At 36.0% G+C, this 14,862-nt stretch overlaps 4 protein-coding genes across 7 annotated transcripts; all 4 read right to left on the reverse strand.

The window, feature by feature from the left end:
• Nucleotides 1–77: 77 nt before the first annotated feature.
• LOC111781052 (putative E3 ubiquitin-protein ligase WAVH2) lies at nucleotides 78–2,777 on the reverse strand. Its single transcript, XM_023661455.2, has 3 exons — nucleotides 2,400–2,777; nucleotides 1,993–2,109; nucleotides 78–1,588 (listed from the first exon to the last, which is right to left on the reverse strand). The coding sequence occupies exons 1-3, from the start codon at nucleotides 2,514–2,516 to the stop codon at nucleotides 320–322; spliced, it is 1,503 nt and encodes a 500-aa protein (XP_023517223.2). The 5' UTR covers nucleotides 2,517–2,777; the 3' UTR covers nucleotides 78–319.
• Nucleotides 2,778–5,964: 3,187 nt separating this feature from the next.
• On the reverse strand, nucleotides 5,965–8,689 carry LOC111781832 (ras-related protein RABB1c). Its single transcript, XM_023662543.2, has 6 exons — nucleotides 8,390–8,689; nucleotides 8,022–8,161; nucleotides 7,249–7,331; nucleotides 6,825–7,029; nucleotides 6,677–6,745; nucleotides 5,965–6,423 (listed from the first exon to the last, which is right to left on the reverse strand). Exons 1-6 carry the CDS (start codon nucleotides 8,433–8,435, stop codon nucleotides 6,328–6,330), a joined length of 639 nt encoding a protein of 212 aa, XP_023518311.1. The 5' UTR covers nucleotides 8,436–8,689; the 3' UTR covers nucleotides 5,965–6,327.
• Nucleotides 8,690–8,923: 234 nt separating this feature from the next.
• LOC111780985 (uncharacterized protein At4g26485) lies at nucleotides 8,924–10,163 on the reverse strand. Its single transcript, XM_023661368.2, has 3 exons — nucleotides 9,783–10,163; nucleotides 9,499–9,697; nucleotides 8,924–9,414 (listed from the first exon to the last, which is right to left on the reverse strand). The coding sequence occupies exons 1-3, from the start codon at nucleotides 9,976–9,978 to the stop codon at nucleotides 9,129–9,131; spliced, it is 681 nt and encodes a 226-aa protein (XP_023517136.2). The 5' UTR covers nucleotides 9,979–10,163; the 3' UTR covers nucleotides 8,924–9,128.
• A 615-nt stretch (nucleotides 10,164–10,778) lies between these two features.
• LOC111780990 (DNA-directed RNA polymerases IV and V subunit 4) lies at nucleotides 10,779–14,289 on the reverse strand. 4 transcript variants are annotated; one of them, XM_087119869.1, is made up of 10 exons: nucleotides 14,156–14,289; nucleotides 13,885–13,996; nucleotides 13,483–13,542; nucleotides 13,278–13,328; nucleotides 13,058–13,147; nucleotides 12,536–12,653; nucleotides 12,381–12,458; nucleotides 12,154–12,187; nucleotides 12,002–12,070; nucleotides 10,779–11,158 (listed from the first exon to the last, which is right to left on the reverse strand). In XM_087119869.1, the coding sequence occupies exons 2-10, from the start codon at nucleotides 13,964–13,966 to the stop codon at nucleotides 11,087–11,089; spliced, it is 654 nt and encodes a 217-aa protein (XP_086975995.1). In that variant the 5' UTR covers nucleotides 13,967–13,996; nucleotides 14,156–14,289; the 3' UTR covers nucleotides 10,779–11,086. The 4 variants fall into 4 exon arrangements, with proteins under 4 accessions (XP_086975995.1, XP_023517145.2, XP_023517147.2 ...); XM_023661377.2 differs by having other exon boundaries at nucleotides 13,483–13,554; XM_023661379.2 differs by having other exon boundaries at nucleotides 13,885–13,999; nucleotides 14,156–14,281.
• Between the last annotated feature and the right edge of the window lie 573 nt (nucleotides 14,290–14,862).

The raw sequence follows: 14,862 nt of genomic DNA on the forward strand, positions 1-14,862 counted from the left end.
TAAACCCATGATCGTTCCATAAATTAGCCGATGTAGAACTTTCATCATTCAACAGAAATATTGAATATTGCTGAAACTAAAATTCTTAGATATTTTATTTTCAAACATTTTATTTACACCCTTCTTCAACCAAGCACTTGAGTACACATTCTAGAGCTCTTTTCTACTTTGTGTTCATTCATCTCTTGAATTATAGCCGGTAAGAATGCAAGTGCTTGGACCATCTTCTAGCTCCGAACGGATCGTGATGATCCCATCGTTCGACGCTGCTAATCCTCCTGCTTAAACTTGCATCCTCTTCCCTGTTTTCGCGACCAGCTTAATTGAAAGTAACATCATTGTTGCTCTTGATTCCTAAACTTAGCAGGGTCTCGCCTGCTTTCATACACTCCTCGCCGCTGATCTCGCCATCGACGTAGCTGTATCTCACCCTGACATGTCCTTCATTATCACTCAACAGATTGTCGATTACAATTATCTTTTCTTCGTCGCCTCTCAACTCTGCAATATTAATGATGGTTGATCTGCTGCTTTCCTCAACAATTTTTAGTTGGATGTCTCTGATGATTCCTCTAAATACTCTTGTCATCAGGAACTCTTCAAACTCCTGCATTACAAAACCAGGTGAAGTTCGGAACCCCAATCCTACATGAAACCAATGGATTGGGACAGTAGGAGATTCGAAGTTGATGAGACGGTATGGCTGAATTCGGCTATCGGATAGATGCAGGACGGAGGAGTTGGGATTCTTGTGGGTGCTATCCTCAAGTATCTTAATAGCTTTCTGCAGCCCTACCACAGCATCTGCCTGCCCCATGTAGAACAGATGATCAATGACTTGTAAGGCAGCTCTCTTTCCATAAGATGTCATCCGCCTCAAAGGGAACACACCGGTTGCAGAAGATGAGTAAATAACGATGGCCAAACAGTCAATGGAATGTAGGGAGGAAATCACTAGGGCCATGGCTTGCTTGAGGAGCCTCAAGTGCGGACCATTGGAACACACAACTAGGACCAAGTCAGTCGCTCTTTGATGTGCCAATTTCACTGAAAGGTAAGCTCTTGTCCTGTTCCTGGGCTTGGCTGTTATACGAGGTGGTTGCAACAAGGGAGAGGGGCTTCTGCAGGGGAATTGCGGAGGCAGTGGCGGCCGAGTTAGGCGGTTGTAGCAAAGGTAACAGGGGGCAAATCCGCTCACTTGGATGGGAGGACAGAAGCTTGATGTGGCCAAATGTAGAGAGAAAGAAAGACGAGAATGATGAGTAGGCGTACGGTCAAGCTCGACACGGTCATCGTCATCGTAATGGCTGGAGAGCAGGAAGGATCTGCGGTTGATGCGAGATGTGGCAATGGAATCATCAAGAATACGGAGAATAGGATCAATCTGGGTGCAAAGTGGTGCTGAATTCCGGGGCAGCTGAGTCCATTGATCTCGACAAATGGGGCATGTGACACTGCCATGACGGACATTGGATGAGATGCAAGAGAAATGGAATGCATGAGAACACTGTGCGGTGAAAATGGCCTGCCCTGGACGACACCCTTCGGTTTTGTAGATTAGAGGATCAAGGCATATCGGGCACAGATTCTGCCATGCGAATCAAGACAAATATGTAGGTAAGATAATTGATACTCAAAAAGAAAGAACAAGCTTATGTTCGAGCACAACTTTCATAATTGTTATTCATTTATTAATCATACAAGTATATTTTGTAGTTTAGTATTAAACACTTCTCATTGTAATCTAACATATTAATGGCACATTGACATCTAACACATTAATGATAATGTTTTCACTCAATTGTTGTTCTTCAAAAGCAGAAAATTCTTTTGAAACCATCTTCCAAATAAAGCAGGATCACAAAACAAAATGGCTACAGAAATTGAAATTGGTTTCTGCACTTCAACTCAAAACCAACGACGTTATCTTTCACTAAGATAAGTTGCAGAAGGAGAGCTAACTAGGCAGATCTTTCATAGGGAGTTAATTACCTTGGAAGGCAGATTGTTCGAGGTTCTTGATTCTATTTGTTCTGCAATTTCAGCTTCCCCAACTGCTTCTACAGCGTGCTTCGGTTTTTGTGCGGACGAAGCAGACAAATTCGAGACCTATCGAAAAAAGTCCAAAAAGAGGAAAACCATCAGAGTCACCACACAGAAGAAAAATTAGGACTGACCAGACAACCACCGTAGCTGTACAAAACAAAAACTCATATGCAATCGAAATTCCATGAAAACGGAGGCATTAAGCTGCTTGTCAAAAGAGCGAGAAAGAAAATGGAGAACAAGAGAAGAACGGCGTTTCAGAAGAAAAAAAAAATGACGAAAACAACGATTTCAGCCATGAATTCAAGCAATTGAAGCAATGTAAGGAACAAAAAGGACGGAAGAGAGCATACAGAGCGAGATTTTCTACGAGAGGAGGAGCGGCATGCGTATGTAGCAACAAAAATCTTCCTAGCAGCTTTCTTCAGAAAAGATCCTCTTCCCCCACCGCCGTTGCCGCCACCAGCCATTCTAAGCTCTCACCAATGCAGCAACATAGTAAGCTTAAGAAGAGTAGAAAGAATCGAATGAAGAAGAAGAAGAAGGAATCAAGCAAATGAATGGCGATTCTGCAAAATCCCCTGAGAGTGCGAGGCTTCAGAGAAAAAGGAAACGCTCCTAAAAATGGGAGTGGAGAAAGTGGTTACAGCTTTAGATCATTCAACGGCGTCCCTTCGCTTTAATTATTTCCCTTTTTCTTTTTTCAATTTTTTCCTTCTTTTCTTTTCGCATTTTGATTAAAAGAATTGAAAATTGCTCTCTTTATTGCCTTTTAGTATGTGTTTTTTTCCCCTTTATCTTATTTAATTCTTTATTTTTTATTTTTTATTTTTTATTTACGTAATCATAAAAAAAATATTTTAAAAAAAATGAGAAAATACAGCACTATGGCTGTAGTGTATACACTTTATTATTGAATATTTCACATATTATTAAATAAAATATTATTTAATTGTATAGGTCCAACTCTAGTACTCATTTCTTTAATAGAATATTTCACACGTCCTTTAATAATATATTATTTTATTTACGCGGTCTACACCCAATTCTCCACAATGATATAATGATATTGTCCACGAGCATAAGCTCTCATGGCTTTGTTTTGGGTTTCCCAAAATGCCTCATACCAATGTAGATAGTATTCCTCACTTATAAACCCATGATCTTCCACTAAATTAACCGATGTGGGACTCACTCCTAATAATCCTCAACAAAGATGACCGTTACAAATGGTATTAGAGCAAGACACCAAGTGGTGTGTCAGCGTCTCAGCGAGGACGCTGGCCCTCAAGGGAGTGGATTGAGAGATCTCACATCGGTTGGAGAGAGTAACGACATACATTCTTATACGCATTTTAAAACTTTGAGGAGAAGTTCGAAAGGGAAAAATCAAAGAAAACAATATCGGCTAGCGATGGACTTGAACTCTTACGAAATGAGTGATTAAGATCACATCTAAATGAGAGTGATTTTAAGAATACGAAAGTCGGCTAAGACTCAATCATGTAAACTCCAAAATTAAGTGTATTTTATATTATATATTTTCTCGAAAAATTTCTTAAGAAGCGAGAATGAGAATAAAATATGCTAAAAAGACTCGTGTTGATTTGTAAGGATAATTTTTAGTTTTAAAAATAATAAAAATTAAATATGGGACGGGGATGCAAGAAAATGTTAGGGCAGTTAGGTTAAAATTTGTATAGGAAACAAATGAAATGAAGAGAGGGTGGTGAAAAGAGAACGTGAAAAGTGGAACGAACCTTGAACCTCGACCTCATCTAACATGTTGGGTGAATGATGCGTGCTGAGAGTTGCATACGCCAATTGCTCACAAATTGCGTGACCCAATTTCCAAAACCTCCAATTTCCATTTCCCTAATTTCTTCATCAATCTGCCTCTCAAATCTATTTCTTCGTCTTCTTCTTCCCCTGATTTCATTCTTAATCTTCTACTAATCACTTTCCGATCGAAAATGGACCGCCGTAACACCAAGCGACCAAGAGAATCGTCGTCGTCGTCGTCGTCGTCCTCATCATCAGCCGGTGTAAGAAACGAGCAATCATCGCAGCCGGAAATCGGAAACGGAGAGAAGCGGCAACACGTCGAAGGATTTGGAAGGTTGTTTGATTTGGATCTGTCATTCGGCGTGTTTGATTTCCCCTGGTTGAAGGACAGCCTGATTTACTCCAAATACGAGGACTGGAAAGTTGAGGACGTTTTCTTCACGTCCTTCGATGGAGTATCCACTACCGCCGATATTGCGCTTACGGAGTGGTCCGAGCAATTGGTGTGGTGTAATCTACCAGATCCTTGGGAGGAGGAGTATGAGGCACATGTGGCACCGGCGACGGCGACGGCGGTGGAGGACGGGGAAGGACCGGCCGGGGAGGGTATGGATTGTGTTTGGAATTCTCTGCTAAATCAACCGCTTCAACAAGGGAGTAGTAGCGCGTTGTAGAATCATACGTACAGTGATGATTTTGCTCGTCTTCTTGTTGAGGCTCTGTTCTTACACAGCGATCCGATGCTTCCTCCTATGAAATCATTTTCATGGATTTCTGCGACTTTTAATCATATACAACGGAAATAAGGGTGGAAATGGATTTTCAATTTTTTTTTTTTTTTTGAAATTTTTTTTGGAACTTTGTTTTTAAACCATAATGATAGATTTATTTAATTTTTCAATTAGGATTTAACCTGGGGGTTTTGTTAGGTTCGCTTGAAATCGAATCTTTAATCTCTCAGTAAAGAATACGTGTAAATTACTGTCGAACTATGGCAGTAATTTTTTTTTAGCATTAATCAACAAAGTGAATTTTACTACAGTAAAAAAGGGGCAATGGCATTGAAAAGTTTTATGGAAGCTCTTGGTGAAAGGTAAGTATTTCGAGAAAATAAGTTTTTTTTTTTTTTTTTAAAGCACAATTGAGACAATAAAATATTAAGAGTTGTTTGAAATTTGAACTATTTTTGGTTTTGATTCAAAAAGTAGTTTTTTTTTCTTTTTTTTTTTTCTTTTTTACAATTAAATAAATTTTTTTAATTTTATGTTCAAGAGAGTGTCTAATATCTCTAAATTATCAATTTTACATTTAATAATTTATTAAATTTAAATTTTATGCCTCAATATTTTTATAAGAGTGACATAAAATTTAATTTATGTTGGATAGATTTGTTATTTTTTTTTTAAATGTTAAAAACTGAAGACCAATAAAAAATTTATTTAAACATTTTAAATTCAATAATTTATTACACACCAAATAAAAATCGATGAAAAGCTTGTAATTTTGTTTTATTTTATTAACCATGTTTATATGTTTTTTTTTTTCCTTTTTCTAACCATTAAAGTGCTTAGATTCTCACATTAATGAATGTATTCGTGAATAATTACAAAATAATAATAACCTAATGGGAGCAATTTAATCCCTAAATTTGAGATTTATCTATTTAATCTCTTAGTTTCTAAAATAATTTAATAAGTCTTTCAAATTTTTAATTTTGTGTTAACTAAATCTTTAAACTTTTTGTCTAATAAACTAGTAAATTTTTTTAAAAAATTAAATATATACCAACTTCAAAATTTATTACTTATTTCATATTTTGTTTTAAAAAATCAACCAAAGTTATGAAAATGAGCAGAAAAAAAAAAACAAAAAAAACAAAAAATTGAATTAAACTTTTGTAATAATTTTATATATCAATGAACCAATGCATCGTGATTTGTGTGGAGACATACCGTTGGGTTAGAGAACATTACTTACAAGTGAAGTAACATAGCCTACAATTCTATCTCCCACTCAAATATCATGGAGAGTGATAGGAGAACCCAATAAATAAAATAATCTGCATCACAAAATCAAACACTGCGAACATTATAAATATTTCAAATAGGGTGTAACGAACAAATGTCAAAATCGGCAATTCAAACGTAGCTCAGCTCAATATATGACACGTCTTAAAGAGATATTCTTTCAAATTGAAAGTCCGATCCAATTTCCACATTGATCGAACCTGAAAAAAACAACCAATGAAGCAAAAGGTTCTTTCACCGCATGAACTAATGAATTCAAATCAATGTTGATTTACAATTGAACTGACAGCACAGATTGATGATAGCCTAGCATTCACAGAACCTGGCTATTCCTTTAACACAGACTCTTCTTGCTCCAATATTCACATTTCACTGCAGCACATGAGAAATCATGAAAAAGAATAGAAGAAAAAAATTGAAATTGAGGCACAGACAGATTGAAGTCAGCTAGTTTCTACAGGTTCAAGGTTCAATTGCTGCAACAGCCGCCAACTTGGGAAGATGATCCCTCTCTGCCTCCTGCTGGTCCTGGTATCCCCCCATATCCAACTTTGATTCCATAAGACTGAAGATCACACAAAATGCAGCATCAGCAACACATATGCAGCCATTCCTTGATCGTTATGTGCCATTATATTACAAGTAGAGCATACTCTTTTTGTTTGGTTAAAAACATTAACATCCAATTCATTCTTCCCATAACGAATCAAGAGTTCGTCATCTTTTAACATTCAATACAGTGCTAGAACTTTAATTTCACCAAAATTATTGGATACGAAATGTATGTCGACGTAGAAAATGTAGAGATGGATGTTAACCTCATTTGAAACGTCAAAAACTCCATCCTGAATCTTCTTGAATATGGTTGCTGCGGTCCTTACAAATGCCTGCAAGAGAGATTGAGTTTCTTAAATGCTCTAAATACTATACGATTTACACCCAAACAAGCAGATTTTATGTAATCACCTCTTCAACATTCTGGGCAGTTTTGGCAGATGCCTCCATGAAGACTAAACCGTGCTCCTTTGCAAACTGTTCACCCTCCTCTGTGCTCACAGCTCTTCTATGAGCAAGATCACTCTTATTACCAATTAGCATAATTGTCATGTTTGCATTAGCATGCTGCCTCGCATCTTCTAGCCAACTAACTAAGTGGTTGAAAGTTTCCCTTCTGAATAATGCATTCACCACAATCTCGTGTAAAGTAAGGAGCTTGGTAAAGGCAAATTAGAACGAAAAACTTCATACAATAAAAAAGCATTTTCAACGTGACTTCAACCAATCTTTATAATGATGCATATAAAATCCAGTATTAATAGGATGAACTTGCAAGAACGCAGCATTCGCATACTAATCAGTCATTCAAGAAGAAAAGGGAACAAAATAAGACCTGGTGATATCATAGACGAGCAAGGCACCAGCAGCACCCCTGTAGTAGGACCTCGTGATGGATCTGAATGACTCTTGGCCGGCCTGTTACAGTCACAAACTTTAACAATTAGAATTGTGTAGACACCGAGGTTTGCCAACATGGAAAAAAATCTTGACCAGATGGAATACAACAAATTTCATGCTTAGACAAGAGATCATCATTATGCACAGATTCCACAACATGGTCCAAAATCATGCCAAGTGACAAAAAAAGGAACGATTACTTTTTAAGGAACAAAAGTTACCTAAACACTAATCAGTAATAGCCCATGGACAAAATATTAATTACCATTCCAAAGATCGATGATTTTATCTCGATCCCAAAATTTGTTGAACTAAGGAAATATATATACATATATAGTAATGCATCCAACTTGTGGCTTACCTTTATTAGGCGGAAAGTATCAATGGACCCACTTGTTCAATAAATTATGAACTAGACAATAGAAAAGGTATACTCTAAGAGCGTGAGGAAGTAGCAAAGTTTGGTTCCAATTACAATATGCACAAAAGGAAAATGCAAACCCTAAACATTATAAATGTACATGGAGAATGACAGCATATTTTGGAGACTCCTACACTAAGCGACAGAAAATTTACAAGTTACCAAAGAAATCATGCCACAAGAATATATATATATACCGTCTCTCGACTTCATAAGGATCACACAAGTCTTCGATTTAGGTAACAACAACAAACAGAAAATTCGAATGAGAAACCAGGGGAATATACCGTATCCCAAATCTGCAGCTTAATTGGCTTATTCTCAATGGTTATCATCCTGGCTCCGAATTCGACCCCGATAGTTAAGTCATGAACAGGCTGGAATCGATTATCCGTAAACTGAAGAAGAAGACACGATTTCCCAACTCCTGAAGAAGACGAACAATGTGATTCGCAACAAATATATCATAGAAATCGAGCGGGGGTGAAAAAATCTCATTTCGGCGATTATAATGAAATTGATCCAAGCAAAAGCCGAGACCGAAGAAACCACACGACGCGCAAGAATTCGAGAAACACAAATGCAAACCGATCTTCAATTGGAACATTATGGAAAGGAAAAACGATCCAATAGTTCGGAAGGGTGAGAGACGTACCAGTATCACCGATGACGATGTACTTGAAGAGGTAAGCATAAGACATTGTTCCGACAGGATCTGCTTCAGACTACACGGATTAATCGCAAGAAATGTATGATTTCAGTTTGATTGGTGTTTAAACAACTCTACAAAAGCCGAAGATCATCGTGTAGATTTAAGAAAATCTGAGAAATCGAGAGCAATTCTAAAGGAAAGAACGAGAAAGCATGGAAACAACGTATGCCGGAATTACTGTGATGAATTTTTCTAGTAAATTTCGATTATTATTATTATTTTTTTAATTTTTAAATTTCTATTTTCTATTTTTTTTTTTTACTTTTTTTTTACAAATAATGAAAACATATATCATTTTTTAGCTAAATATGGTGACTAAAAATGATAACTAAGTGATAATTTAAATTTTATAAACTAATTCAAAGAAGAAAAAAAACATATTAAAGTAAATGTATAGCTAAGAGGAGCTTATTGTATATTCAAAGAATTAAAACAAAATCTATAAATAACCTTATTCTAAAAAATTAGTATAAAGTATAATCACAGCCAAATTAATCAGAATGATATTAATTTGATGGTAACTAAAATTATAGTGAAATTAGACAGCCATTGCCAGAGTCTCAAAGAGATGAATAAGACAGAGTTCAGAACAAGAAGACAATACAGGTAAGCTAAGAGAAGTAGAGAAGAAGCTTCCTTCCATTCTTCTCTGAATTTCTGTTTGTTTGATCCCATCGCCATTTTAGGGAGACTGATTGAGCTTAAACTTGTAAGTGCTGCAATCCCCAAGCCAAAATGGCGCATTCGAATGACCTCCATCGGCTCTCTTGTTCTGATATCCTGGATAATCATTCTTGCAAAACGGTACCGTTTCTTGCAATTGCAACCCCGCTTTGATGGCTTCCTCCACTAGCTCCCATTTGTTGTACGGTTCCCCCTCCTTGTGTGTTACATGAATCTCCCCATCTCCTTTCTTCAACAAAACCCTAGCATTCCTCAGAAACCCTTCCACCAGCTCCTTGTTCAATCTGTGGTTCCATTGGATCATCCATTTTCAAGCAAAATTCCTATATTATAATTCAACTCAAAGGAGAGAGAAGAAAATCGATTACTGAATTTGGCAGAAACTGTCCTCGCGGAACAGGAATCCGACGTGAGGGAAGTTGTAGACGATGCGATCGAATCTCTGTGTTCTGAGGAAGAAATGTTGACTCATATTTCGAACGTCGATTCCGTAGAATACTAAACATCCTCTTTCTTCCAGCTCCCTCACATTCCTAATTCCGTCGCTGAACTTCCTTTCAAGGTCATCTGGAATCGAAAAACAGGACAAATCGAATCATCAACATAGAGAGAAAAGGTCACAGAGAAATCATAAGTGCGATTATGATCTAACCTTGAGAATCACGGCAAGTGGCTATGATGTTACGAGCAGATCCGAAGTGATTGGCCAGACACAGGGCAAAGGAAAAATCGCCTTCTCCGACAAGTAATATTCTGTGTTTCGAAGAGTAGTGTTTCCTCCATACTTCATCTTCTTCCTCGTCTTCATCTGACGATTCCATTTTTCCTTCGTTTTCCGGCACTTTCATCAGCGATCGCTCTCGTGAAACTCAAATTTTGAATTCCAGAACTGCGATGGCGATTAAATTCTTAGTCTTCTCGATGATCAACCCAATCCGATTTCCGAAGATGAGGAGTCAATGCGAGTCGTGCTTTTGAAACCTTTTTTCTTCCTGTGAAGTGACGAATGACAATTCACGAAAACACTGTTTAATCGGTACTCTACGCCTTTTTTTAAAGAATGAATTTAAATATATATTTATTTATTTGTGCAGTTGGAATTACAAAAATACCCTCCAAATTATTGAAGTGAAGTTAAAAAGTGCAGCAATAATCCCGAACCTTTTATTATTTTCTTTTTTTTTGTCTTTTATTGGTTAATATTGTAGTTTTAAATTTTTATTAAATTATATTAATAGGTTAAATTGCAAACATTAATTATCAATTATTTATCCTTTCATAATCACACTATTTTGTAAATTTTTAAATTACAGATAAAGATTTAAAAAAAAAAAAAAAATTTGAACATTTGGTTTTTAAAACATTGTATCTATTTTCTTATCGTAAACTTTAAAAATAAAATTAGTTTTTGAAAATTATTATTTTTTAGTTAAAACTTAAAAAAAAAAAAAAGGATATAAACTAAGAAACTCATATCGCTGAAGATGGGTGTCTGGTTTTGTAACGACCCAAATCCACCGCTAGCAGATATTGTAAGATGTCCACATACTGATCGGATTTTAAAGCCTTGAGAGGAAGCCGAAAAAGGAAAACTCAAAGAGGAAAATATCTGCTGGCGGTAGATCTGGGTCGTTACAGGACAGAGGTATTAAAATAGTCCAAAGATGTGTAGCATCCAGTAGAAATGACTCCCTTTACATCAGATCATCGATAATGGTTTTCTATCTGAACTTCATCACCTGGGAGAGGCATTCTCTCAACAGAGTAGCCCCTATTTCTACACTATATATCAACGATTCCAGTGAGCAAATACAGTTATCTCTATTGAATTGCATTGAAAAAGAAAAAAAGGTCTTAACTTTCTAAGCACCATATAAGGCAATCTTCGTAGGAAGGGGTGAAGGCAACCGGACCTGAGCACCGGCAACGGTAAGCAACCAACCTTGTGACTTCACTTCAGGATGATTTTAGCTTGGCTAGCTCACTCAAGACGTTGTTCAGAGGTTCGGTTAGCTTGCTTCTTTTGCTCTGCTTTGTATGAAATCATGTTGAAGCAAAATAAATTAATAAATCATAGTGTCAAAGGATCAACATTCCAAACATGCATAACCACTCCAACCCCATATCTGGAAACATCTTTAAAATGTTTTGACTAATTCAAATGTAGTAGGATCAAACGACTGTCCCATGAGATCAATCGAGCTGCATGCAAGTTGACTCAAACACTCATAGATACTCACTGATATAAAATGGTATCAGAGCCAGACATTGGGCAGTGTGCCAGTAAAGACGCTGAGCCTCAAAGGGGTAGACATTAGGCAATGTGCCAACAAGGACATTGGGCCCTAAAGGGGGTGGATTGGGGGGTCACACATCGATTGGAGAGGAGAACGAGTGGCAGCGAGGACGCTAGGCCCTGAAGTGAGGTGGATTGTGAGATCCCACATTGGTTGGAGAGGGGAATGAAACATTCTTTATAAGGGTGTGGAAACCTCTACCTAGCAGACGCGTTTTAAAAACCTTGAAGGGAAGCCCGAAATGAAAACCCAAAGAGGACAATTTCTGCTAGCGGTGGGCTGGGACGGGGGCTGTTATAGACTAATTAAGTATGCTTTTCATTTTTGTAACAGTGTTTAACTACCTATTAAATTGTATGATCAGAAGTCCTTAAAAGCACACTTCAGAATCATTTAAGAATAGTTCAACTTTAAAAAATGACCTCTAAACAGGGCAGACTAACTTTTTACTAAAAGAAATTACAACAAGACTAAAACACTACATGAATCGAATATAGAAACTAAATATGTGTTTAACTATGTTCATATGGCATGGTGATGTAAGTTACAGAAATTGTGAAAACTTATACTGTACCTTCAAAGATGGAACAAGAGCAAAAACTTCATCAGTAGTGTCTGGGCAGACATTAGCAATCACACATATCTACGTTAAAATTAATAATGGTCAGTTCATCAATCTGAGGAATTAATTTTTAAGAAGGAAAAAAAGAAGATAGATATAACTACCTCACTGTCCGCTACACCATATTTCTTGAGGGTTCTAGAATCTTCAGTTAAGCACTCAACAGAGTTTGAATGGACTAAGAAAAAGAGCACTATACAGCACACTAGGAGTGCTGGATTGGCACAAAAGCATAGTTCCACAGTAGTATATAATTTGTTTTCATCCATAGAAATAGATAAAAAGATATTAACAATATAACCTAATAGCACATTCATCAAATCAAGGATACTCAAGAACTGGTCTAACCGACTCGGTATTTACATAGTGGTTGGCTCGTTTAGCATATTGCAGTCCCCGATCAAATGACCTAAGATAAAAGCAAATCGAGCTTGTAAGCTTGTGAAAAAATTTCTTTCCAATAAATGGTTAATAACATTCACTTACGTAGGGATTTTGATGGTTGGATCTGCTGATAGAAGAACCATCTGATCTTGGATTCCCTGTAAAAGTTGTGCAGCCTCACAGTCCATAAGGCATTGGCATTTAACATTCTTGGGAAGTTCTGCACGTCAATTAAGAATCAACACAACAATAAACAGCATAATTAAATAGCATACTGAGACCAATCTCCTATCCCAGCAGGAATAAATAAACTGAGGCCTCAGAAGAGGAAACAGTCAGTTGCCCATAGAACAAGGGAGAAGTCACAAAAAGATGAACGCACTAGCACCAAGATTTCTTAAAATGAAGAATAACTTTAAAAACATCCAAGAAGACAAAAGCAAATGTTGCTGTTGCTTGCCAAATAGTAATATCAGTCAACATCACATACTAGAAGATGAAGGAAGGCAGCTCAAGATAACTTTTTTTTTTTTTTTCTAATAGAAAAAGTATGGCAATATCAATCTTCCATAATATGAATAATGGTAAAACTTAATACATATTCAAAGTCAAGGTAGTACCCACCTTGCTCAATCTTCAGTTCTAGCGGTTGTTGTTCCTTTGAAACAGAAGCCTTCCCACCATTTATACCTTTCCCTCCTTTACCCAAGTCACCTGCAAGCCATGATTGCGAAGGAGACAAAGTCAGTGAATTGCATTAGCAGAAAAATATCAGGCAGATGAAGGTAGAGAAGTAAAGATAAAGAGTAAAATTGAAAATAAAATGATCATTGAAAACAAATACCATTTTTTCCACTGAATTTCAATGAAAGATTGATCTGGGTATCAACTGACCCTGCATGTAGGATTACATCCTAGTTATGAAGTTTTATGTAATAAGCACATTGATTCAGACAAGTAACTGATTGCACATAGAGAACAATGGTACATCAAGTGACTTGTATGACATAAAAAGTATCATTATTCGCGTGACAGAAAAGACTATTCACCTTGAGCATCGAACTGGACTTTCCTTCCCTTCTTTGACTTCGACAAACTGTCATCCTTTCCTTTTAGAGAAGCTATGCAACAAGTCAGGAAGAAAATGATACATCGGATAGCAAAATGAAGAGTAAAAGAGAAGAAACCACAATACCTGAAAATAATGTTCAATCATGCTTAATTATCCTAAGCAATCTCGTTAAAATGCCCAGCTCCATAGAAATTATCACTAATTATATAGTTAATGATGTGCTCTGATAAATTTAGCAAACTACATGCATAATCTATGGAAAGCTGGAAGGAACGAGGGTTCAAAAATTTTCAGTTCTGTACAAACAGTCGTGATGGTTGCTTTAAAATCGAAGTGATTCTCAAAACAAAAAACCTCAAAAGACATCAACAAGACGAACCATCCTTGGAAGCCGAAGATTTGAGCGAAGACTTTCCAGGTTTCTTCTGCACTGGAAAACCCTTTTCGCCTTTCTCCGACATTATTGAAAATTGTTGACCCCAAAGCAAAACCTACTACAGAAAACGAAAATTAAGGCATTCATGAGATGCTTTCCTAGAACCGAATAGAGAAATACGGGCAAAAACATTAAGGAAAAAGTAGTGGAAAGAAGAGTAAAATAAGAGGGAAGATGAGGAGAATACAACGGCGGAGTGGAAGGAGAAATGGACCTGTTGTTTGATCGGAAAATGAGAGGATCTTCCCTTTCGTCTGGCGCCACGGGATGAGTCCTCAGCTTTCAGTTCTCGAGGATTCAAGCCAATACTCAAAATTACAAGCTTAATCCTTATGTTTTTTAATTTGTAAATTTGTGTCAACAAAATTAATTTTTGTATTTTTTTTAATTTTTTTTATCAAATAAATATTTGACCTAATCAATTTTTTTTTTTTTTTTATTAACTCACAAACCTAATAATCTAAATTTTGAAAGTTAAAAGCTATTAAATATAAATTTAGGTTTTTAATTTAAATATATAGAGACATCTTAGATATTTTAAAGACATAATAAAATTTGGAGTTGTAATTAAATTAATATTATTTTAGAACTAATATATATTATCATACTTCCTCAATTTTTAGGATAAGAAATATAATTTCAATATAATAAAAGTTGGAGAACTAAATTATTATTTAACAATTTGAAAATATCAAAAAGTAAGAATTTAATAACCAAAATCAAACTTCAAATAATAATAAATTGATAAAAATTTAAATATCAAAACTACACTCCAATTTTAATCATCAAAATTTCATTCCATAATAATTTATTTTTAGTTTTTCTAATTGTAGATTGGAAACAAAATTAATCTTTTTATTCCATTATTTTATATAGTGGAAATAGTTTTTTTTTTTAATTATATTATTAACCATGAGAGAT

This window comes from Cucurbita pepo, chromosome 19, assembly GCF_057944985.1.
Source record: "Cucurbita pepo subsp. pepo isolate OVF chromosome 19, ASM5794498v1, whole genome shotgun sequence".
Lineage (NCBI taxonomy): Eukaryota > Viridiplantae > Streptophyta > Magnoliopsida > Cucurbitales > Cucurbitaceae > Cucurbita > Cucurbita pepo.